This window comes from Poecilia formosa, unplaced genomic scaffold, assembly GCF_000485575.1.
Source record: "Poecilia formosa unplaced genomic scaffold, Poecilia_formosa-5.1.2 Scaffold639, whole genome shotgun sequence".
Lineage (NCBI taxonomy): Eukaryota > Metazoa > Chordata > Actinopteri > Cyprinodontiformes > Poeciliidae > Poecilia > Poecilia formosa.
In genome coordinates, this window is record NW_006800578.1 from 50,464 (window position 1) to 77,120 (window position 26,657).

At 39.3% G+C, this 26,657-nt stretch overlaps 1 protein-coding gene across 1 annotated transcript in view; it reads left to right on the forward strand.

The window, feature by feature from the left end:
• The first annotated feature begins 3,942 nt into the window (after positions 1-3,942).
• The window catches only part of LOC103130492 (SH3 and multiple ankyrin repeat domains protein 1-like), a 54,546-nt gene continuing 31,831 nt past the window's right edge, over positions 3,943-26,657 (forward strand). Inside the window, exons 1-7 of the mRNA XM_016665946.1 lie at positions 3,943-4,107; positions 17,585-18,144; positions 21,835-22,038; positions 24,681-24,752; positions 24,829-24,937; positions 25,038-25,189; positions 25,672-25,839. Of these exons, the coding sequence (XP_016521432.1) occupies positions 17,689-18,144; positions 21,835-22,038; positions 24,681-24,752; positions 24,829-24,937; positions 25,038-25,189; positions 25,672-25,839 (1,161 nt within the window). The 5' untranslated portion in view covers positions 3,943-4,107; positions 17,585-17,688. The remainder of the gene's footprint in view (positions 4,108-17,584; positions 18,145-21,834; positions 22,039-24,680; positions 24,753-24,828; positions 24,938-25,037; positions 25,190-25,671; positions 25,840-26,657) is intronic.

Sequence of the window (26,657 nt, forward strand, 5' to 3'; positions counted from 1 at the left end):
TTTTATCAGCTGAATGGTTGCCATGGAGATTAGAGGATTTCTCAAACATCCATGAAAGAATCAAAGCAATGCTGCAGGTTTATTTTTGATGAGGGAAAAACATGAAAACATGATGGGAAGATAAAAAATGTATATGTTAATTTAAAAATTCACAGTTTTGTTTTATAAAGAAGAAATAAATACAAATTCAGCAGAGGGAGGAGCCTGCATGTTCACTGATTTTTCTTTCACTGATTATAAAAGTGAGAATAATATAGTTTCAATATTTTCTGCCACAACTAGTCCTTTATTTATACAGCAGCATACTAGGGCCATTGTAGCTGCAGAAAAAAAAAAGAGTAAATTTTTGCCACAAAAAAAAAAACCCTCAGGAATTTTGTAGAAAAAACAAGGAAATGTCTGAGCTCCAAAGGTAGAACACCTGCAGATCTATGAGATGGATTTTGTATTCATCTCAGACATTTTCTAGAAAAAACTTGGAGATTTCAGTGTTTTAAAATGTTTTAATTGTTTGACTTGTGCAAATCAGGACATTTCCAAAAGTCAAAATTTTGGGGAATTTTCAAACTTGGATTATTTTCTAAAGCATTTCTGGACTTTTCAAAAATGTTCTGACAGTAATGTCAAAATTTGAGTTTTTTGGCAGAGATGTACACCTATTCTTTTCTTTTTATGGCCCTAATATGCTGTTGTACATTTATGATCTTGATGTGTCTCAAAATAAAAATGAGTTTCTCATTTCCCACTTACAGTACAAAACCCAATCCAGCTGTAATTCTGGGCCAAGCAGCTCATCCAGGTCTCGACTTGGGTTGAAACACCTCAAACCGTCTTAATCTGTCTAGAATAAATGTTTCAGTGAGATTTGCAGCACATTTTAACATGTTGAAAGGCAAATATTTGCAACACATTTTAATTTTTAACCACTTTTAGATTTAATTCCTAAGAAGTCCTGAAAAATATGTCGTCTTTCATCCATTCTACAATTCTGCATGATTTTTGTTTTGGTTTATGAGGCGCCAAGCTTACTGATATTTAACCAATCAAGTTAAAGAATCAGATAATGTTCATTCAGCCCTCAGAGGGAAGGAAAAGCTGCAGCAGTTTTAAACACAAAGCTTTACTTCTAAACTGTTGGCTCCAATATTCACGTCTTCAGTCTCATTTCTCTTGATCTATAAACTTGTGTTATTTATGGGCCTTTTAATGGAATTAATTATTTCATAGTATTGAACTATATTCCCATGACACTGAACAATAGGCTTCCTATTTACATTTTGCAGTGAAAAGCTGTAGTTTATTTCTAGGAGTCCTGCAGACTCACTGCAGACGCAGCCAGTCTGCTGCTGACACATCTACATCCTTCAAAACAAGAAATCTGAAAATGAAACATAGTTAGAGCATATGCTGAAAAGTTTAAGGTCCAATGTATAAAAAACATCTGTGACCAAATCTAACCAAACTAACCAGCTTTAATACTCTAATATAGCCTTCAGACGTATTTAAACCAACACATGTTGGTTAGTAATTACAACTAAACTAACAAAAACTCATTTATAATCTTTAAAATTATTACATGTGAAAATAAAATACTGTTTTCTGACAAAGTGTGTTTTCTTAATTTAAAAGTTAAAAAGAAAAAAGTTTTCTGTTTTCTTCCTTTTTAATAGATTCTAAATAAATTTATAGCAGAGAAAATGTTTGGAAAACTCTTTGAAAAGAGCAAAATTCCCATCACTGGTGAGTATTGATAAATTTACAGGGTAAATTCACCTAATAATGTTCATTAAAAACACGCACAATAGAAATCACTAAAATATATATCATGTGTTACGGCCCAAGGCCTTTACCTGTGGGTCTCTAACATCCATGTTTTGGACTCCTTAATTGGTGCTGATTGGAAGTGGAGGCAGCTGGCCAGTGTCTCCAGATGACGTCAGATCCACCTTAAGATGCATCACTTTCTTTGACTAAGCAGCTCAATCTTCCTGTCTCCCTGCCACTCTCTCCCCTTTCTCCCTTTCTTCCCCAACCAGTTATGATTTTTGTTAAATAAATTCCCTTTTAAGTTGTCTCTGGCGTTGCTTCCCTTTTATTTGTTGTGGTTTAAGAGCCGGACCATAACACATGACAGATTCCAACGTGGAATAAATATTGTTTGTAGCATCTTTTATACATAATTTGAAGCTTAATTTTCCATAAGCAAACTCCACTTTTAATTAGCTTAATATAGAGTTGGAGGCGCTACATGTAACATTGATCTTAGTCTCACTCCTGCATGTGTGTTTTATGAAATAAACATGTTTCCACCACGTCGTACTGCTGTTGGTGATGGGAGGGGCGGCCATTTTGAAACAGGAAGTCAGCCTTCCAATAACTGGTGGTAGATGGAGTTGTTTCCAGTTTCCCAGTGGAAAGTCCGACTGGATGGTTTTCCTGTGGATTTATCTGACTGGAAAGTCGGAATTTTTCAAGTTCTCGGTAAACAGATTCACGATGTCAAACACCGGAAAGAAACACCGGAAACGGAAACCCAGCGGCCATTCGCCTCCAGGCTGCGTCACTGTCTCCAACTGTAAGAACGTCTGACTTCTCTCCATCAGTTAAAAATATTCATAATTTCCGATTTTAGAGAACTTAGTTTAGTAAAACTTTCTTGTATGATGCCTGGATCTTCTTCATACCTTATTCAGCTCTACAGGAGATCAGAGCAGCTGTTTATTTTTCTTTAATCGCAGTTCTGAGTTTCTGCTGTGGAGAAATAAATTCTTTAATCAATGCGGTTAATGGGTGGTAATGTTAGTGACTTGTTTGTTCACCGGTTAAACCACCGTTGGCCTTTTCCCTGCCGAGTTAACCAGCTAGTGCTAACTATGTTTAGCATTCACACTTTGACCAAAGATCTGCACAGGAGTCCAAACGGAGAAGCGATATTTACCGTAGTGTGAGAAATTATGTATGCGGTTTAGTAATTTTATTTTGAAGTATCTTTACTCTTGAGTAAAATTTCTGGATTCTCCATCCATTGTGAGGAACTTTAACCAAAAACTCACCAGAGACACACCTGCAATTTTTGTTAAAGTTTAATAGTTTTATTTTGAAAATTTATTTTGCAATATTTTATTTTTTAATTATTTATGTAAATTATTTTTATTTTGACCTTTAAAATACCAACATTTCCACATAACTTTATACTTTGATTTGTTTGAATTTTAAAATATTAAATATTTAATGCTTTGATCCATTAATTAGTTCTTGAATCGCCTTTTTAAAAATTAGTTTTACTTTTACTTGAGAAAAAAGATGCTCTAAGTATGTCTAAGTTGTGCCTCCATCTTCTGGTGAAACATTTAACCAATATTTACATGTTTTTAGATGAACCTGTGAATATGGACTCATAATCGCTCCATTGGCAAAACACTGGAGGCAGAAGTAGAAAATAAATGCATGGATCTTTCAGCTTGGCCTAAATATTTCTCATTTTGTAAACCAGGTCACAGGTTATTCTTTCCAACTCACTGTTGGTTAGAAATGACCAATTCTTACCCAGTTTTTGGTTAATAACCTGGTTTTATGCTGACCCATTACCCAGCACTGCCTGACTCAGGTTAGCAAAATAAACCTGTAATCTACAAAATGCAACAATAAAAACAAACTTATTTTTATTTTAATACCTCAAAGCGTCTTAAAGACCAGAGAGTCATTGAATCTGAACAGGAAGTGTATAAATGAGCAGGAAACATTTGACAGGATGAATTTAACTGATTGATGGAGGGACTCAAATGATGAGGGAGGGATGTTGAAATCCAGGAGAGAAACAGAGGAGAGAAGAGAGGGATGAATCCTGCTGGAAAGAGGGAGAGAGAGAGAGGAGGTGTGCAACAGAGAGAGAGAGCGAGCAGCTTCGGTGGAGCAGAGAGGAGTTGAAAGAGTGTGTGTGAAGGAAACGCTGCACAGCTCAGGATGCTCCCTAGAAGATGAGAAAATGTGATCTAAACCACTTTTTCCTTCTCGTCTCTCAGATCCCGCTCCGGTTTTTCCTTCTTTTTGTGTTTCATCAAGACGAAGGTTGAGGACCGGGAAGGAACGCCGCCACCCGACCAAAAGGTACTTACTTTTTTTCTGCTCATTTACTACCTTTAATCAGCTGGAGTTCACAGCGAATGCAAAACATTCAGGATGAAAACAGGAGAAAGTTATTCTGGAAGCAGAGATGAGAGTACAGGAGCTGCTCATGTCGTCCCATGGGGTCGGCTTCACATGTTTAATGGAGGTGTGGAGGAAGAGCAAAGTGGGGCATGGTGGGGGTGATCACACAGAAAACTGCATTATTACCGCGTTTCACTCCAGAACCTCCCCACTAAACACCAGTCGGTTCTACTGGACCCACTGGGCGGAGTCGCTGGATAAATCCCACACAAATGAGACTTTATTCTTCTGGATTTGACTTTACAGCTGTAATTAAATCCCTGGTGACGAGTCAGGAGTTTGCATCATGTTCGTTATGAATCATAACTGAGTTTTCATTCAACACTCAGTAGGTTATGACCCGACAAAAGGAAGGAATGTGGAAACACGTTACACGCTCACTAAGGCTCTCCTCTGTCGCTTGTTTTCAGTGAAAAAGCACAAAAGTTTCTATAATTTTACATAAAATCTGTAATAATAAAAACATTAGCTGAAGCTGTGGTTCATAGAGGTGGCCAGACCAGGTGGCAAAGTCAACAAAATAAATAAAAATTATACATAAACATTAAAAAAATTATGAAGTAGAATTTTATACATAGACTCACTTGTTCTTATTTATTCACGGGGTTTTTCATTCATGTCTTGATGGAAGAAGGTGACTCTGTGTGCCTTTGTTTGACTTGAACTGGATTCACTGGGGCTCCAGGGGCGTAGACAAAGTTTTTCAGGGGTGGCCATGGCCCATTCCCACGCCCCCCTCTTGGGGGCGCCACAGTTAAAATGTGAAGTAGAAAACTCTCCACTAATTCCAAAATCACAATGTGATATTAAGTTAAAAAAAATCATATGTTTGGGCAGTAAATCTGTCACACAGCTACATCCGCTAAGAGTGATGGACTAAAAGCTGCTTCTCTCGGCCCAAAATTAAATAAAACTATAGATATTTTTGTTGTTGAGCTAATATGTCTATTTATTCAATAATTTAGCAACAAAAAAGAGGTTTTGGAATTTAAAATATGGCTTACTTTGTCAATTTTTGATTAAAATGTGATTAATTACAGCTCCTGCAATTAACTTGATTAGAAGTTTAACTCGAGCACCGCCACTATTATATGTAAAAGGAAAAAATAGAAGTCAATAGTGACCGACTGTCTAAAATCAATATTTATTCTATTTTCAAGTGAATTCAAAGAAACTTACCTCTGACACCTTGACCTGTTAGCCAAAAAGTCTTATGGATGTCTGGGAGCTTAAATGTATTTACTTGTTGCTGCCTCTTGGCCAAAAACTGGTTTTCAATCTGAACAGAATTTCATTCTGGTAGAAACAAAAAAAGAGTATAGCTGAGAGGAAAAGGTGTTGGAGCTGGGAGGTGAGACGAACCAAACGGGAACTCATCAACATCTCCTGCCTGCTTGCAGCTTGCAGCATGTCAGCTGCTGGAGAAGGTGGAAACCTCTCACACGTCTGCAGAGACGAACCGCATGTTCACACCGACCCGGCTGGCCCCGGGCCCGGCAGAACCGACCTGGTTCTGCACCGTTTCATCCTGTGACGCATAATTGACTGAACTTCTCAGGAGCCAAAGCAAAACGAGCAATACTTTAATAGCGCAGCCTCTGCTGGAGAATTGGACCATGGGGAATTAATTTGGGAAAAGCAGCAAACAAAGTGGGCAATTTGGAGCCGAGTGAGCAGAGAGAGATTAATGACTTCCTCACAACACAGAACAATTGATCACAACGGAGCAAACAGAACCACAAGAAGACAGGAGGTTCAATGAGACGTTTGCCAACGTTCAGTTCAGTCCGTTTTAACCCAACTCCAGGCCGCTTTAACCCGACTCCAGTCCGTTTTAACTCAACTCCAGGCCGCTTTAACCCGACTCCGCTCCGGTTTAACCCGACTCCGGTCCACTTTAACCCAACTCCGGTCCGCATTAACACGACTCCAGGCCGCATTAACCTGACTCCAGTCCACTTTAACCCGACTCCAGTCTGCTTTAACCCGACTACGGTCCGCTTTAACCCAACTCCAGTCCGCTTTAACCCGACTACGGTCCACTTTAACCTGACTCTGGTCCGCTTTAGCCCAACTCCGGTCTGCTATAACCCGACTCCGGTCCGCTTTTACCCAATTCCAGTCCACTTTAACCTAACCCCACTCCGGTCCGCTTGCCTTGAAATTCCAGATTGTTTAGGGAGGTGTGAATGCTAATTGAATTCTAATCTGAACTCTGGTCTATCTACATATATCAACTTTATTTTGGTAAATTTACAACATTACAAAAATGAAACAAATTAAAAGACCATTTTACAAACTAATAATTCACCAAAAAAGCAACTGGGTACTTCCTAATACTATTCCTTAGCCAGCCATGAAGCTTCAATATTTAATACTGGAGATCTCCAAAAGCAGGAAGTGGACTACAGTGCAGGACATTCTAGATAAATACAACCAAAGCTAACATGTTAGCCTAACGCTAGCAGCAGAAATGGCTCCTGCTCTTTAGCCAATGACTAAAGAGAGCATTATGAGGTGTAAAATCTTCCCGATCAGACGTAGAGGAACACATCGCTCCACAGGAATCTGTGGTTTGTGATTTCCACCACAGCAGCCTTGGTGTTTCCCTGCAGTCTGTCGTCTGGCTGCCTGTTTCTGCATCGCAGCAGGAAGACCAGCAGTCGATAACCAGCAGCAGATGTGAGGCCGACGTGTCCTCCACCAATTCTCCCGGGTTTGAAGACATCATGGCATCCAGCTGAGGAGATGTTTCCCTGACGGCTCTCCGCTGCAGGAGTCCGGCTCCAGTCAGATCGCTGCAGCTAGAAAACATGCAAGAACCACAGAAATGTTCCTAAATCAGACCCAGAGGAGCTGGGAGGCGGAGTGCAGCCGCAAAACTGAATGTCACGCACAAAATATATCATATCAGGCTGTAATTTATGGAAAACACTGCAGAAAATGTTCAGAAAGGAAAAAGTATTACTTGATCTGATTAAACAATCTGCAGAGTAAATATTTTTTTATTGTAACGGTTTTGTTATGATGTTGGAGCTGCTTCTCCTGACTCCGCATCCTCTATATTAGTACATGTGGAAAGGTGTGAAGCTTTTTTCTGTTGGACCGTTTTAAAGTGAAAGTTGAATGTTTTTGGATGAAACTCGTTGACATGGAGGGTGGATGATCTGTAACGAGTCCTGCTGACGCGCTGCTGCCGTGTCTAACAGCTTCCATTAGCCACTTGTTGGCGTCTGTCCCTCCACGTTACCGTTAAGTCTCTGGACGGGGAAGGTAAGTGAAGCTGTCACTGGTGGACACGCTGGAGGTGTGTGTGTGTGTGTGTGTGTGTGTGTGTGTCTGGCTGGTCTGTCAGCTGCTTTGTTAGTACATTCGGTTCGACGTTTTGTGGGATAGAATCAGGATCTGAACCTCCATGTTCTTCATTTGTTGTTATAAAGGTGACTGTGACCTTTGAACTCTGTTTAAAGGAAACTTTAATACACTTCCTGTCACATCATTTTGTGTTCAGTAAAAGTAAAACTGATAAAAACTTGGAAAAATATAATTTAATATTCATAGCCTTTGAATAGGCCTAGACAGTAAATCGTAGCAGTTTATCTCATGATTGACTTGTGATCAATATCAATAGATAATACATTTTATAGAATATTCACTGAACTCCAATCCAGAACCGCACGGCATTCTGGGAGTTTTAGACAGAGGAAAGGCTTTAGCTGCTAAGCCTCTCAGGCTAGCTAAGGGTGGTGGAATCAACTAACTCACTCTTTCTTTGGTTGCCTAGCAACAGCCTGCTGGATAACAGGCAGTTTCAAGTTGCCCTTCAGTTGCCTAGCAACAACCTGTTGAGTGGGCCGCAGCAGTTTCAAGTTTCCCCACTTTGTCTCAAAACTGCTAAAAAATAAAAAACAACGTTGTGAAATGGAAACTGGGTAAAACAGGAAACATGATGTCACCAGTTTAGCAATATTTCAGATATTTAAAACAAAAAAACCTAATCAATAATTATCTATATCGACTTATACGAAACTCTTATTGTGAAAGGTTTTTCTGCCATATTGTCTTTTGAACTTTGTAATATTTGTCACATTACAACCACATAGCAATGTTTTAGTGGGACATTATGTGTTTTAGCATCATTATGAAGCAAAAGAACATGGATGCATGATTTTCACATTTTCTTTGAAAACAATAAATCTGAAAAGTGCGTCATGCAGTTCACCAACTTGTAGAATCATTTTTTTTTCAGCAATTATATAGCTGCAAATCTGTGTATAGTTTAAAGTAAATAAATAATTTAATATTGACTAAATAGTCCTAATTCCACTGGCAGATTATTTACTGATTATTTCACTTATAACCAGGGAAAATGTTTTAAACAAACTAGTGGAACTAGAACTATTTAATATTATTCACTTGAAAGAAGCTCCTGTACTCTGCTGAAGTCGCCTGTTAGTAACTGAACACTAGACAGTAAATACTTGGTCAGATTTAGTGTTTTGCAGTGCATTGATGCATTTTCTCCCTCTGAATCTGTATTTGGATACATTCGTAGGAAACTGGTAAATATGATGCAAGGCTGCTTCATTTTCCTTCTATAGATCCAAAGTAAATGATAAAAGTGAGTGTGATGCGCGCTGATTGGGTGTTTTCTGCTCTGGAGCTGCAGGATCCATGTTTACATGCAGCGCGGCGTTAACTGGAGCGGGGGACGTTGGATCATAAATCTGTGTTGCTCTCAGGTCTCTGGGCCCTTCCAGCCCAGTTTAGCCTATGCGAGGCCCTCAGTGCACATCCAGCCTGACCCAGTTAAATCCAGAGTAAAGAGGAGCCATAGCCCACTTTGATCAGATGCAAACCAAGCTCAGGGAAACTCTGATGCAGCTGCTCACGATGATTTCATCTCAACGCTTCTGACAAACATGAATAAGCCTGAAAGCTGCATGAGCAGTCAGAGTTTCTGGAGGTGGCAGCATAATGACCTGGGCTCTCCGTGGCGCGAAGCTTCGTAGATGAATCAACGGGAACTGAGATGAAAGCAGCGGATATTAATGGGTGGAAATTATTTTATTTACCCATTTAGCCTGTGATTAGCATGGTTAGCATGTCTGTGTTTGATGAGACGTTCAGAGGAAACTGAGTCGGTTTGGACAGAGAAGTGGTTCCTTCATGAATTCACCAGTAAGCTGAATAAAACTCAAACATTTCTCCTGATTTGACCAAGTATTGGTTTGGTTCCCGATCAGAAACATGCAACAGATCAATAGGGCCAGGCTAAGAAAAACGTTTATTACATTTTGACTTTATTTTTGTAATATTTATTGTCTCACGATTCTCAGATTATGAGATATGAGATAATTCTCATAATGATTTTATTTTCGTGATATAAATAGCAGTTTTCTGGTAATTCTACCACTTTATTCTTGTTGTTTTCACTTTATTCTCTGAGGTTTTTCTTGAGTTTTTACAACTTTATTTTTGTGATATAACTTTATTCCCATATCACAACTTTATTCTGGTGTTTTCCGACTTTATTCTCATTCTATTACAAATTTATTGTGGTGCAACGTTTTTGTTTGTTCAATTTCACTATATTCTTGTAATCTAAATAAAATTCGTAGCGTAGGCGTAATACTGGCTCATAGGAATGTGAATCATTGAGATTTCAACGTTAAAACATGAGAAAATTCACAAACAGAATTTTGAACGATGAAAACTTTCAGGATTTAGTCGTTACACTACAAAATTCATAACCTTTAAATTTTAAAGTTACATTTTGTCACATCTCAACCTCAGACTGAAGCGAAAGGCCGATTGCGTGTAACACTGCGTCAGAGCGCCCCCCCCAGGCCGATGGTTAGCGTAGCATCGTTCATATGGCGGCACCTTGGTCCGCCCCGGGTCGGAGTGTTTTCGCGCTGCAGGCGCTCCAAACGCAGCCGTCGGCTGCAGACCCAGTCAAACGCAGCGAGATGGAGGACAGATCTTGGCCGCTCCACTTTTGCAGGATGTAAAAGTGGGACAATCTGTTCCTTGGATGATCTCCAATTCTACTTTCCGGGGACCGATACACTGAAAATATATCTATACACAAGCTCTGTCCTACATTAGAGGAGAGTGAGGGAGAGACTGACGGAGAGAAGTGATAAGTTAGAGGTCTTCATGGCGCATTGTGCCGGGCTGAAGGCGCAGACAGGCAGCGAAATGTTTCAGCAGATCTTTCAATGAAAGGAAAGCAGACAGCCTGCATTACTTTACATTAAATTACTTTACCTCAGTTTGACCTCTATGTGGGGAAGATAAAGAACGGCGACGTGCAGAAACAGGAAGTGGAGTCATTGTTCATCTTTTCATAAACCAGTGATGCCCAAACTTTTTGCCATTAGAGCCAAAATGTCGAGATAAGATTACTTAAGGGCCACATTTTGTTCTTTATTAAAACTGAACTGTCCTGAGACATTTCTGTTTTTTTATCTATTCAATAATATACTAATTAGACAATATTTTCATGAAGCAAAGTAGTTTCATTTTTGTAGAAAAGGAGTTTCTACAAAAACGTAGAAATTCCTTCAAACTTTTGAAGAAATTTCTGCAAGTTGTTGATCTAATTCAACCAACAGTAACTGAATTAGATCAGGATGTCCAACATTTGTTTCCTCTCCTAAATATTATTCACTAATTATCTCCATTCCTTCTTCGAGTCGGCCATGTTTGTTTACGCTTGTTTCCCGTCTCACATCTGAATTTCGGTGATTCTGTCCTGCAAACATTTTAAGTTTGCAGGACTTTAGCTGCCCCTGTGTTTTGGTTGGATGGGACTGAATCTGACCTCAGCCTGCTTCATGTGGCCCGCTCAGCGTTTATGAGGCGCCATAATGAGCAGCAGCGTCCGATGCAGTGGAGATAATTCAGGCACATAGAAAGGTGAAGAAGTTTACATTTGGCTGAGAAACTGATGATGATCAGGGACCAACAGCCGGGATGGAGATGCTGTTGCTGCAGAGAAAAGCAGCTAAATTAGGACAAATGAAGTCCTGCTTCTATGATTTCTGAGGGAAGTATTTCAGGAGGTTAATTACCCCAGTTATAGTTTCCACACAACTTATTCCTTCCTTTTCTGATGTTACACTTTCATTTGGCCTTCACTCTCACCTTCCTTTCCGCTGCTGTAATCCCCTTTCTGCTTGAATCTGACTACTCTGCTTTATGCAAACTAAACTCATGTTTCTCTCCTGTGAATCCTCCCATCACTTTTACATCCCAATTAGTTTTCTCCTGGCTGCTCTCTGCCGCTCTCTGGCCTGACTTGCGAATGCTCGACTCTGTTCAATATTTAATGAGCCTTTGTTCATAAATCAGCCGCCTGTATTCCCTCACGGTGAGCGTGAATGATGGCATTAAAAACCTGAGTGTTAACAAGCCGTTCTTAGTCAGCTTTTCATTACTGAAGCTTTTGCCAGAAATTTGATTCCTTTTTTGCTGCATATATATCATTAAAACATTTTTGCTGGTAATATAACATCTATATTATTCTAATATTAAGACTTTATTCTTGTAATAAAAAAAATCTTAGCATGACCCTAATCATTAAGAATACAACCCAATTTCAACATTATATATTATATTATTTCCGTTGTTTGTCTTGTTTCATTTTGTTCTTGTGTGTTTCTTGTTTTAAATTATTATTTCAAACCAGAGAAACTGCAAGAGGAAACAGAACTGCTGTCTTCACCCCCTTCAAAATAAGAGCATGAATGTAAACATCTTAATGACTTGAAGAATTTGTAACATTCAATAATAAAAACTTCAACACAGATGTCAAACTTCATTCACCTGAAAGTTTACAAAACAAGCGATCTGTAGTTTATCTGTAAAAAGTTCACTATGGGAAGCCAAGTGTGCTAAATATTTTTAAAGTTAGCAAAAGCGCTAATGCGGTGAGCTGATATTAGCTCTGCTGTTAGCAGATTAGCAGAAGTGAGCCCACCACCGGGTTCCAATATCTGGAAATTCACTGATACAACTTTGATGTTGGTTTTTGGAAATTTGTTCTGAAAATCTTTATTTGTTCAGTTCTCATTTTGCTGTGATAAAATAAAACCATCAAAACATAAATAAATATGAATAATTTATAGGGCTGTGAAAACTGTGTTTCCCGAGACTTCTCCTTTTTCACTGATAAAAGGCAAAAAAAAACAAAACAAAAAACAGTGTCCTAGTCCAAGTCTGGAGTCTATTCCAGTGGAGATGACCTTAAATAATCCTCCAGTTTGGCCGAGTGAAACCAAACAATGACGGTTTGTTTTTGGAGGCCGTTACGTTTTGCTGCGGAGCGTTGTTTGTTTCACCAACAACTAAAATGCATTTCTAAGATTTTTACAGTGAACGAACCCGTAATACTTTACAGAACCCAAACAGAACCTGATTAAACTGGGACGGTGCAGCGAAGAACTGAAACACAACAGCAGTGAATGTTTGATCGTTTGATCATGTTTTTCTGGGTAAAACAGATTAACAGAGAAAGAATATATATTTTATATGTTAAATGTGAAATGTTCATTTTTTTTTGCACAATTTTGGCCAAATTCTTTTTTCATCTTTACCAGATTCTGTAACAACCGATATCCTGAGTCAGCAGGAGGAACCATATGACCTGTGACGTAGCTGCACCCAGTGTTGGCTTCTTCTGTGAAGTTGCTAAATGATGAGTCTTATTGTTACTGAGGATTAGCTAAAACTGTGGCCACTGACGAAGAGCAAGGGTCAAATATATATTTTTTAAATCCTGTTTGAGGAGTTTGCTTAGACCCAATCACCTACCAAGCATACAGTAGCTCTGGACCGGGCCGTTGGCGCTGGTCCAGAGCTACAGCGTCTTTAAAAGAAGCCATTTCAGCAAATGGCTTCTTTTAAAGAGTTTGTATGCTCCAGTTGACAATTATTCAATTATTAAATTAGTTAATATTTCATAATTGATTCATTATGGTGAATCATTTCAGCCCAGCTGATGATGAATTAGTTTTATTTTATTAACTTACAGTTTTAAATGAACATGTTGGCATAAAAGTTTATTTTTCAATGAGCAGCTGAGCGTCAACCAACCATCCATAGATGCATCAATGTTGTGTTTAATGAATATGAATGCAGTGCTGTACTGGAACTACTTCATTATACCTTAATAGAATATTATATTATTTTCTTAAAAGTAAAAATTTATCATCTCTCTTTGGTTTCCTTTAAGAGATAATTCCTCAGATTTATTTGACGGATGGAAATGCATCATTCTGTTTGTTTTGTTTATTCTGACTTTGGGTTTTAAAACAATCTCTGATCCTCTCAGATTATTAATGCCATCTCTTTTAATAATCTTATTTGCAAATCAAAATGTCTCATAAATGTTTTATCTTCAGTGTGTGCTTACAGTTGCCACCAAGTTTACTTTTTTCCATTTCATCTCCCATCAGATTTGTTGTTTCTGTTGAATTTAACAGGACAATTATCAAATTAAAGGTGGGAAAAGTTTTTAAATAATGAATCAAGGTCTAACTTTTAAATATTTCAGTCTGGGGTTTACAGCGTTGAGCTGCTGGCTGTCATTTCCTCTCAGCTCAGCGTTGTTGGCCGAGCCAAAAACCTAACGAAGGTTAATGAAGCAAAGTCACAGAATCATCTTCAGCAGGACTTCCTCCACCGCCGCTCATTGCCAGCAGCGGCGATCAGCGTCTCAATGACTTAGATTGCTGTCCTGATTCCAGTTGTGTCTCTGCGGGATCCATCCGTCCATCCGTCCATCTGTCCATCTGTCCATCTGCGCTTTCTGATACTCCTGGATTCAGAGCGTCAGCCTGCCAGTCACATACTGGGAGATCCCCGGCGTCTCTCTTCACCAGCCAGCCAGCCGTTGGCGCCGGTCCAGACCTGCAGCCGGACTGAAGAGAAACCAGGACACGACACAAGCAGGCGCCAGGATGTGAAATGGGATGTGCAGCGAACCTAAAGCTGCTTCACATCCTGCCTGTTGCAGCTTGTAATCAGTTTCTCCCCAACATTTTCCATCTGGACTGAGTTAACAGGAAGACATCCGAGTCCTTGATCCACAACCGTCTGTTATGTCAGGACGGATATTTCCCCTGGATGTCCTAAGGACAGAAGATTGTCTCCTGACTGTGGAGAGTTCAGGTCACATACAGGACTTCATCAGCTGGAATGGAATAAAATACTTCCAAAAACAGCAATTTAGGCAAAAACAGATTTACACAGAATAAACTGAAAAATAATGAGTGCACCATATCTTCTGATCAACCGATCACGTTTATTTGTAGAGTATATTTCAGCAACAAGGCAGCTCAAAGGTTTTTACATCATATAAACACAACAAGTCAGAAAAGCATCAACTAGTCACCAACTGAGAAACCAACATTAAACATCACATTCTGTCCAGTCCCACCATCAAAATCATCAACATCTTCAACATGTCAGTCAGTGTTCCAGTGATGTGCAGCTCTACCAGCTGGTTTCAGTCTGGATTTAAAGGAACTCAGTGTTTCAGCTGTTTTTCAGTTTTCTGGTTTGTTTTTAGATTTGTGGTGCATAGAAGCTCCAGCTTTATCAAACATTGTTTAAATGTCATAATTTATATCATCCAAGTATCTTCAGAGTCTTTGTGGATGGTGATGCTGTGGACTGCAAGGATCTCCAGCAGCAGTCAGTCTGGCAATGACTTTAAGCCTCTGACTGAAGACTGTTGCTGTAGGACAGGCGTGTCCAAAGTCAGTCCTAGTGGCCCGGCATCCTGCATGTTTTAGTTCTCTCCCTAGTGGCAGTAACAACCTCTTCAGCAAGTCAATGTTCTGCTTAGGCCTCTAACGAGCCATCATTTGATGCAGGTGTGCTAAACCAGGGAGAGACTAAAACATGCAGGATGCCGGGCCTCCAGGACTGACTTTGGACACCCCTGCTGTAGGACAATCTGACTGTCCTGACATGCTAACAGGGTAACATCCAGGCAGCAGAGACCTCCATTACGTCCTGAGATATTCACCACAGCATCAGGCTGTAGGGTTCTAAACTGAGGAATGCTAGCTGCAGGCACCGCTAGCATGTCCAGCTGTATTCAGACAGGTTGCTATGGAAACGGCCGAAAACCAAAACACAGCAGTTTCTCACTTCAGGCTCACATAGAGGGATTATGTGTTAATCAAAACGGCCAATGGGAGCTCAAAGAGCCAGAGTGCCTTTAAGGTGTTACCGGTTGCCATGGTTACCCATCGTTAAGTTGGTGTTTTAATGTTAGCTAGCATGTTGTCAGCATATTACAACTATTTATTACTAAGCGATAAACTTAAATTATGCTACCAAATTGGAATTTGTGGATGGGATAAATCTTACATGGACAAATGATTAGAAAACATGGCCGAAACCGCAGTGGCTGGGCTGGACTTGGAATACTGAAGCCATTTTGTTCACAGCAAGATCAATTCTCAATGACATGAGTTGAGTAAATAAAACAAACGGATCCATACCTTCAGTTTACAATTTGTTTTGAAAACTGTAAACTTTCATTAAAACAGAATTCATAGTTGGCGTGCAAAGGGCAAATGAAATGCAATAATTTCTACCCATCTTGGTCTCAATTAGCAGTCATTTTGACTGCAGGGAATTTTGCACTATTCTAGTTCAACAGCAGGGGGCGCAATGGGAAGAAAAGCATTCCCATAGTATGCTGCTGCCACCATCACATTTCATAATTGGGATGTTAGGTGTGTTCAAAGTCACTTCAATGGATTGCATTTAGCGGTATGAGAGTAAAGGTGGCTTAATCCAGTTCATAACACACTTTTTACATTTTTTTACTAAAGAATATTGAAAACTTTCCGTTCACACAACTATACTTTGTCCAGAACATTAAATCATTATAAAATACACTGAGGTTTGAAGTTGTAATGTGACAAATGCTCAAGTTTTGTAAGGCTGTGTAAACGGTGTTATTTATACTGAGTGGGAGCAAAAATACTTTATTTTACCTTACATAATGTTTTTACTTCAGTTAGAGACATCTTGATCGTTATTGTGAAGCTTCCCAGAGTTTGACTCTTTTTTTTTTCCCCTTTAGAAACTTTTATGTAGATTTTCCGATGTGGGTTGAAACAAGCAGGAAGCGGAGCGAAGAAACCTTCACTTAGACCAAGGGTTCCCAAAGTGGGGGTTTGAGCCCCTGCAGGGGTCCCAAGAGACTAAGTGGAGGGTCTCTAAATTATTTTCAGATTCGTAGTGATGAGGGGTGTCAACGGCCAAAACAGAAAAAATTAAATAAATACATCATGAAAGAAAATACATGTACTATTAAATAATGAACAGTAATGTACGTTGTAATTATTTACCACGGTTTATTTTTAAAGGGGCAGTATTCTATAAAATTGACTTTTTTCTTAATCTTTCCTTGGTGGTGTTATGTTTTTCCCTCATCAAAAACAAACCTGGAGTTTTGCCTTGATTATGTCATTCATGTTTGAGAAAGCGTTTAATCTCCATGGCAACTATTCAGCCCCGCCTTCAAGGTGGAGCTCCTCCCCCACTCAGCTCCTTCAGACTAGCCAGCAGCAATTAGCAAATGCCTGAACTCATAATAGGAGCTGCTGCTCAGAGCAACGCTGGTAAAATCATTGTTATAGGGTTGATAGAGTAGCCATGTTGGGATGATTTCCTGGAGGCGGAGCTTCAGAAAAACCAGTAGCTTTTAAAGAGACAGAAGTACCATAGTTACTCAATTTTGCTATAAAGTAGAATTATGTTCCTGGAAAACAAATAATACTGCCCCTTTAAATGAATGGAGGAAAATAATTATGTGTATTTTTAGGGGGTTGTCGGTAGGGGTCACCAGGTTGCCGGTAGGGGGTCATTAGACTTCTGGCCAAAGGAAAAATGGAAGTCAGGATTTTGTTTCCTTCCAGGGACAGAATGACCTCGGCTGAAACCGTTCCATAGAATATAATGAATATCGTCATATGTTTATTTTCCATTTGGCTTCTCCATTACCACCAAGCAGGAATGATCTTGACCTCGTGTGATCCCAGATTGCACATCCACCTCACTCTCTTCTGCAAAGAACCTGTGATGCAAATTCACAGAGTTTATATTTAGCCTGTCTTCCATCAGCCTGCTGCTCCCCGGTGCATTCCTACTGGCTAAATGGGAAATGTGGACCAGCTCTGTGCTACTTCACATGTGGACTTATTAACATTGCCACTGGCTAGTTTTGCTACTATTGCTCTTGTCTTTTCCACGTTTGATTTACACCGTTGCTAATTTTGTTGACTTGATGTTGTTTGTGAATGAGGAGTCGAAGTTGACTCCATTTTCTGCCTGTTTTCCACAGCATGTTCCCACGGACGGAGCCGCTCTCATGGGACAGCCATGTTTTGTCCCCATGACAGCTAGATCACTCAGCCCTCTCTGCAGTGACCACCTGCACAGCAAAGGATGCTGGGAAATAATGAGCATTTTTATTCTAGTCAGGACGACAAAGATGGGGAGGATGAGGAGGAAGAAGAAGAGCAAAGGCGAGGAAGTGACGAAGGCCAGTGGAGCAGGGAGAACGGAGGACTAGAAGGACTTGGGGGGAAGGAAATGATTGGCGGACGCCAGGCCTGGGAAGGGAAGGGCGGCGAGGCAGTGAAACCAGCGGCCATTGTAGTTGGCAGACAGAGAATGGACCGACCGCTGAGACCCGGTAACCTGGACAACCGGGGCGTTGCCCACATGTCCAATCAGGCACAAACGCATCACCACGCTGCCAACAAGCTGCAGCAGCAACACTTGATGGCGGCAAAACGTCGAGCGCTGATGGAGCGCAGCATGACCACCATGGTGCCTCATGAGGATGCCTTCCTGACCATGATGGTGTTCCGCATCGGGATCCCTGACATCAAACAGACAGTAAGTGCATCAGAACCAAAACGGGTCCAAAACAACGAGGGATCCACCAATCCACTTTTTCACTTCTGATACTGATATATCATCCTATCCGATACCAAGAAACAGCTGAACTGATATAAGACATTTCTTTTTTAAACATAGACAATGGGCAATACGTCAATAATATCTACTCCAATAAAGACATATCATTAGATAATACAACTGATAGAATATTCAATACATAATTATCAAGATTGGTGGAATCAACTAACTCATTCATTCTTTGGTTACTTAGCAACAACCTGCTGGCTCAATTTCCCCCTGACTTTGGTTACCTAGCAACAACCTGCTGGGTCAGTTTCCCCCTGACTTTGGTTACCTAGCAACAACCTGCTGGGTCAGTTTCCCCCTGACTTTGGTTACCTAGCAACAACCTGCTGGGTCAATTTCCCCCTGACTTTGGTTAAGGGGAAATTGCATAATCTGTTGCAGCAGTTTAAGGTTTCACCACTGTACCTCATTTCACCGTGGAGTGAAAACTGTGGGTAAAACAGGAAATTGATGAGATCAACAGGTTGACTACCTTGACTACTTTGGTCAAACATGTAAACAAACTGCAACAATTAGTCATTCTAAATCTAATGTCAAAAAAATAATAAAGCTTGATGTCGATCAGAGCATAAAGCATAGAAATAGACTGAATTGATCTGCCCTTATGGATCAGGCACATTGTTATTGATATGTAGAATTTTTTTATATATTGGGACTGATACAGAAATTAATATTGGATCGGTGTATCTTTAAAACCAAAATCTGAGTTAAAGACGTGTTTAAAGTTTGGTCCTGTCACAAGCAGGCCGCTGACTGGAGGTCTTTCCAATAGAGGAAGTAGTTCAAGCCGAGTCTCTCTGGTATTACTGCCTCAGAGAAAGATTCAGTTTAACTTGACACTTTAACAAATATTAATATAGCTGCTGCACAGTAATATTCATCACACATTAACATCCAGTCATTTAAAAGACAAAAACAAACCTGCAAAAATTCAGATCATTTAGTACAGGAGGATAAAAACATGTTAATGTTTAGTTTGACAAAAAATCCCACATTTAGCAGAGCTGCATAAATATTGGCACCAGCAAGTATTTGTTCTTTATGTTCATCAGATTTTTAAAGGATTTTAAAATTGGTAATCCATAACCAAACAGCCATCACTTGATGGGGCACATACATCCGTCCTTCTTATCCGTCCATCGGTTGGTTAGGATTACCCAAATAATTCTAATAATTTTCAGAAAACATAGACAGAAAAATATTGTGATATTTTTTTTCTTTTTGTTAAAGAAAAGAAAGTAATTTTTTACACCAGGTGTGTAAACATCAGTTTATTGTGTGAAATCTCCTCACATTCCCGAAAAAGCAAATGGAAAGCAGAGCGAACATCAGCAGCAGGGAAGAAGTGACTCCATCATTCAACATGGCAATGTTGGAACCTGCGTGGGTCACTCACAGCCAATTAGCTCCCACATCTGGAGTTAGCATCACTTCACACTTCCTGCAGCTGGCAGCAGGTGAGAACTGGCAAGCCCACACACAAGCTGCAGCAAGGTGATGAAGCTCCACCCACTCTGCTTCCAACTCCCTCAACATGCGCAGCGTTCTACATGTCAGCTAATCTGCCCTCAATATAACAGTAATTGCTAATTATCTAATAGGGTTTTAATGAGTTTGGGGAGACCCGAGGAATGAGAAACATGCCAAGGGTTTCTGTTGTTCTTCAGTCTACATATATTCCTGAAGAAAAGGCAGGAAGGAAAAGATGCACTCCAATTAGATTACAGTGCTGCAGAAGGTGTCACTGTGACATCCAGGCTGCGTCGTCAGTATGGACCATCAGAAGTAAACACACATCGTCCCCACAAACACACTTTACCTCTTTCATATACACCCGGTCCCCTTAAACACACTTTACCTCATTCATACACACCCGGTCCCCATAAACACACTTTACCTTGTTCATACACACCCGGTCCCCACAAACACACTTTACCTCGTTCATACACACACTGTTCCCACAAACACATTGCATCTCTTTCAAACACAAGCACACAGGCTCAGGCACGTCACCGCATACCTCCAAGGGACTTGAGAGGCATCACTACAGCAACGGCTGCCTGCCTCCACTAATGAAATGGTTGCCATGCCAATAAATTTGGTCATACTATGAGAGCGATGCTGAGCTGTGCAGTTTTACCATCAGAACTGATGAAACAGAACAGCTGCAAGGGTCTGTCCACCAGACGGCATGTTAGGGTCAATTTTAATTTAAAAAAAGAAAAAAAAGAGCGAGAGATCTGATACATTTTCTGGAAAACTTGGAAATGCAAAAAAATAAAAAATAAAAAATCAAATCAAATGTTGAGATTCTGAGAAATTTTCTACAGAAATCTTGAAACTTTCTGAGTTTGAAAAGTCAAATGTTTACTAGGAAAAAACTGACATTTTTTCAAGAAAAGAAAACTGGAACTTAATAAGTTCAGGTAGAACACAGAAAACATCTGAGGCCAGAAAATAACAATGAGATATTTTCTACAGCAGTTTGTTTTCCTTGTAGGAGTTGGTGTTAATTTGACACTTTCTATACAGAACAAACGATAAACATTCATATCTGCTCCTCTGTATTCTAACACTGTAATAAATGTAGTGTGAAAATAAAAAACTTCACTGCACCAAACAAAAGGATAACAGCAGTTTTATAGAAATATGGTATGGTAGTTAATTATTTAAATCACATTAAATTCTGCAGAGATAATATTTTCTTTCATTCATCACAAGCTGTCATGATGATTCACACATTTACACATCAGTAGTTAACAACAACATAACAACTATGGACACATTTATGTTTAAATATTAATATTTAGTGTGAAAAACTGTTTGACTGAAATATAATCAGATAATATGCTAAATAAAGTAAAGTGAAATTAAATGAAATAATTGTTTGGCAACACCTGGTTAAATAAATGAATAAATTAAAATGTAACAATAAATTAACAAGATATATTGAAGCAAAATAACATACCAAAATAAAATACATTAAAGATAATAAAATTTGATTAAGTTCCATTTAATGAATAAAAGGTTGATAACCACCGCTGAAAGTAGGTCAAGTAGGTCAGTCCGTTACAGTAATACGTTTTTAGGCTGGATTCATCCGAACACAGCAATAATAGATCAGCTGATTTAAACACCTGTTCTACTGATGATCTGGCAGAGTTGGTTTGTGGGTCGGTTTTGTTTCAAACTGAACCAAAACACTGAATTCTGCAGCATATCTACATGTTAAGGTTGTCAAAGTCAAGCTAGCATTACTGACCTACTTCTCTCTCTCTCTCTTCCTCTCTCTTTCTCTTTCTCTCCCTCTCTTTTTTAAATTAAAACTTTTTTCTGACCATATCTGGTTGTCGTAGTGATGACAATAGCAAAGGACTGAGTCCCTTTTCCTTTTTTATGTTGTGTACATTTAAGATTTTATGCCTTATGTTGACAACTTAACAGTTAAAACCAATGCCTGTCATCAGCAACCAGCTTTTTGCACACGTGATGTCACATTGCACCATGTCTATAAAACTGAACCCCTCCACTGTGTGTGTGTGCGTGCGTGCGTGCGTGCGTGCGTGCGTGCGTGTGTGTGTGTGTGTGTGTGTGTGTCAGCGATGCCTCCAGTTTGACCAGGACTGCACCGTGTGGAGCGCCAAGCAGCAGATCATCTGTTCGCTTGGTGAGTCCCTGTGGGACGTCTACAACTACGGACTCTTCCAGCCGGCTGGAGAAGGACGAGATGCCAAGTTCCTGGAGGAGGAGCGCCCCCTACGGGACTATGCACGCACCTTTGAGAAAGGGGTTCCCTACCTCGAGGTAAAGACTGAGGTTACGCAGAACCAAAACTCTTAAACGACCAAAAAAAGTATTTGGTAAAAATCTATTCTCGTACTGAGGAACTGATCAAATTATCAATCATTTAGTATTTCAAAATTGCACCACACACGGATCAAAACATAAAGTTATTTGGAAATTTTGGTATTTTTAAGAACCAAAATAAAAATAGTATATGAATAACAATTACAAAATAAAGTCAGGATTTTTTTTTCTAATTTCTTTAAATATTTTTGTAGGTTTTATATTTCTTTCAACATAAAATTTAGGAAAAACTGCAGGTATGTGTCTGATGACTTTTTAATTACTCACAGTGGGTACAAGAAAAATACTCATAAAAGTATTTTTTCCAAAAGTTACTGAAATAAATTTAACTTGAGTAAATGTAACTAGTTGCTATCTAATTCTGCTCTGAAGATGGTAAATGCTTTGAATTTCACTATTAAAGGTGAATCAATGTTCAGTAACTTTTACAGGACATAGATGCATGTAGGTTCACACAAAGATTCAAGTTTTAAAATATATTTAAAAACTAAATTTAACAGTTAGGACAAAATTTTAACATTTATCAGAAGCGGTGCACTCCAATCCAAGGAATGCATAACCTACTAGGTTAAAGAAAAAAAAAAGAAATGTACATAATTACATTATTACCTCATTACATTATTAATATTATTATTATTATTATTATTATTATTATTATTATATGTGATTATTAATTACTTAGTTGTGGATGGTTGTCCAGCTCCTTGCATGATGTTCCTTTTCTCAAATGTTTCCCTTTCTTATTGTTAAATCGTGACCTCTGACCTCAGCTGAGGCAGTGAGTGAAAGTTTAGATGAATGAAAATAATTTTTTTAATTGACAAAAAGCACGCTTTAATATAATAAACCAGAAATTCTTTGATACAGACCTGGAGCTGGTTGTATTCTGTAAATGTAAACAGATCCTTTCTGGTTTATTAGTTTAATATAAGCAGCAGTTATTATGCCTTAAAAATTATCTTAAAAATGCAGAAATAATCTTTGAAGCATCAAGAAAACAGGCCCAAGTTTACCTTCAGGCTCAGAATTTCAGAAAAACCAAGAGATAAATCTGTTAATTTTTATGTTTTTGTGTATTTTGTCTCATATTATCCAATTTACGTATTTAAAATGCAGAGTATTACATTTATTAGTTTTTGGGTGATTGGTCAGCAGAGAAGTCATAAAGTTGCATTTGTAAAGCCCACAGCGCCATCTGGTGGATGTTCTGGTTTGAGCCAGATCCACTAACCAGGATCCAAATAAGCTCATAGATTCAAACCTTGTTACTCAGTAATATTCTGCTTTGTCTGGGTGAACCCTTTACACACAATTTGAGTTTTTGAGATGCATTCGGCATTAGATATTATTAAAATAAAAGTTTTGTTTGGAGGTTTCTTATTTATCCAACATGCGTAGTTGTTTAAATGATTTTAGAATTAAATATGAGTGAGTCTGATCCTGCTGTGCAGACGGTTACACCTATTATTACTGAGATATTTACCTAAATAAAAATAATTTCCAGGTACCGGTTCCATTTAAAAATGCTCTGCAAGTTCTAGATAGTGGTTCCAATTAGATACAAATATGGGAATTTACTGAATAGAAATGTTAAAACATTTAATTACAAACTCATTAGCTTGCCACAATCACCAATAAATCAATTATTTGGATGATGACATTAAAATGAGCTCATTCATTTTTATTTGGACATTTGTTAAAGAGATGCTCCCTTTTAATTTTGTTGAAGATCCGCCATTTTAAGAAATGCTGCAAACATTTGACATCAAGCACGAACTAAATAGCTTGCACTTCCTGCCCCTTTTGCCTGTTTTCCTTGTCAAAGCTGAAAGGCAATTTTGATGACAGAGACTTCCTAATCCATTTTAATTGTTTATTTTGGATATTAAAAATGCATTTCTGGTTCTAGTGTTAAATATTCTTTAGACATTAAAGTTATTTGGTCTTTAAGTGAGTTTACTTGCATTATTATGTCATCATTATTAGTTCAAGTTCACGGTTTTTCATTTTTTCTGTCGTTTTTTTATCTTTTGAAAGTCAAAATGAAAGGAAAAAAATACACAACACTGAAAAAAATAAAAAAGTAGTACAGATTAGATAAATATTTTAATTTGTCTCAATGACAAGCACACAAAGTGTGGAATGAAACAATGTGACGATAGAAACAAGTTTATCGTCAAATCATCAAAAACAAAGCAGCAGAGTCTTTTCTGTATATTTTCTAAAATATATGTACACATAGTACTTTATAGTATTAAAATGGTCTCAAAATGACAATATTATCTTTTATCACAATAATTTCTGAGACAGATTATCGTCTAGTAAAATTTGTCATCATGACAGACTAAGAAACTCATGTGATTAAGTTATTTTTCTTCCCAAAAATGAGTCTAAATGTGACTGAAGAAATGAATCACAGTCCTGTTCTGGCAGCTTTGAGTGGGAAGCAGAGATGCGCTGCAGCACACAGGAATAGCGGCCATTTTGTCTTCATGAACCAGGCTCACAGTTTGAAAAGTAGATTTTTTTTAGACATGACTCACATTTTTCACACACATCTGATGTTTTCTTGCCCTCAGTTTCGGTATAAAACCAGAGTTTACAAACAGACCAACCTGGATGAGAAGGCTCTGGCTAAGCTCAGCACCAAGGTATTTCTTCTTCTTCAGTTCTTAATCGTGTCTGACAGCAGCTGCCCAGCGGTCTGTAACATGGCTCTGCATGCAGGCCAGCCAGAAGAAGTTTCTGGAATACGTCCAGACTGGAGTGATGGAAAAAATGGCAAAAGTTCTGGAAAAAGGTCTGGATCCAAATTTTCATGACCCTGACAGCGGAGGTGAGATTCTGGTGATTTACTGATAAAAATCTGAAAGGTGTGGCATGATCTGTATTCAGAGTTGTTACGAAATGTGAAATATGTTTTATTTTTCTTCCAGAGACACCGCTGTCAGTGGCAGTGCAGTCTGGCCTGCCGGTGGACGGCGTCCGGCTGCTGGTTCTGGGCGGGGCCCACATGGACTTCAGGAGCCACGATGGCATGACGGCGCTGCACAAAGCTGTGAGAGCTCACAACCACGCCGGACTGCTGGTTAGAACATCACACACACACACACACACACACACACACACACACACACAGAACAACCCCAGCTCCTATGAGCTCAGGGTTTGCTAATTGCTGCTGGCTTGTCTGAAGGAACAGGGAGGGGGCGGAGCTGCGCCTTGAAGGTGGAGCTAGGTCCACCCAGGCGTTTTGCACCGATGAGTGGTTGCCATGGAGATTATAGGATTTCTCAAACATGAATGTATCAAAGCAACACTGCAGGTTTGCTTTTGATGAAGGAATAAGTTTACAACACAACAGAAAGCTCAAAAAAGTAAATTTTACAAGATACTGTCTCTTTAAGGATGAATAACTGGACTACTTTATTTGCCTTATTTTATTTTATTTTTTAATTTCTTGTCCTGTGAGTTCTTTTGACTCAGCAGATTTGGCTCATGTGAGAAAGAGTTTTCTCTCTAGAGAAGCGTCTCATCGTCGTCTTCGTCCCTCTGTCCTGTCCTCAACAGGCACTTTTGTCACTCGGAGCGTCTCCGGACTACAAGGACCGCTGTGGCCTGACCCCGCTGTACCACACTGTGCTGACAGGGGGCGAAACGTCCTGCTGCGAGACGCTGCTGTATTACCGGGCGAAGCTGGGCACCAGGGACGAGAACGGCTGGGACGAGAGCCATCAGGTAGCTCCGTCCAGCCAATCAGCTTTCTGCCTCTGTGTCTTATGTGTTTGTCTTAAAGGTGACCTATTATGCTTTAGGGTAGATCTAACAGTGTAAGATAGGCCTACACAAAGCATGTTTTGCACAAAATCTTTCTTAGATGATGAGATTTTAGTTGTTTTAGGGCCTCCTGTCACTTTAAATCCAATAATCTGCTGCTGGCCCCGCCTCCAACTCAACGTTTACACACGCATGTCAAAATGGCTGCAAACAGATACATCGTTGTACAACCGTGCATCTTTGAAAAGCAGAAATGGAGCCTCCTGCACAACTAACAAGAATGCAGCAAGTGGTTTCTGGATGGCAAGTCAACCACAAACTCTTGTCTTTTCCAGCAGCCATTATGCAGCAAATACAGCTGGAGCTTGGCTTTGGTTGCTAGGTAACAGGCAGTGCCTGCTGATTTGTGACGTTGCATTCTGGAGGATTTTGAATCGGCTCATTTTCCAAACACCAGAAAACATGAAATTAGAAGAACAGAAACAAGCAAAATGTGAATTTTACACTATAGATTTCCTTTCAGGGTTTGTCTTTTTCTTATATTCAATCAAGTTTATTTGCACATTTCAACAACAAGGCAGTCCAGCTGAAATGGATTTTAAATCTTCACAGCAAAAACACCAAAATCTCTTACCAAGTATTTTTGGTCTAGAACACTTGAAATAAGACAAAACTAACTTACAAGTAAAACCAGCCGGCCAAATTTGCTGGAATTCCAGGTTGCTAGGTAACGGGATGGGCGTGGCTTGTGTTGCTAGGTAACGGGATGGGCGTGGCTT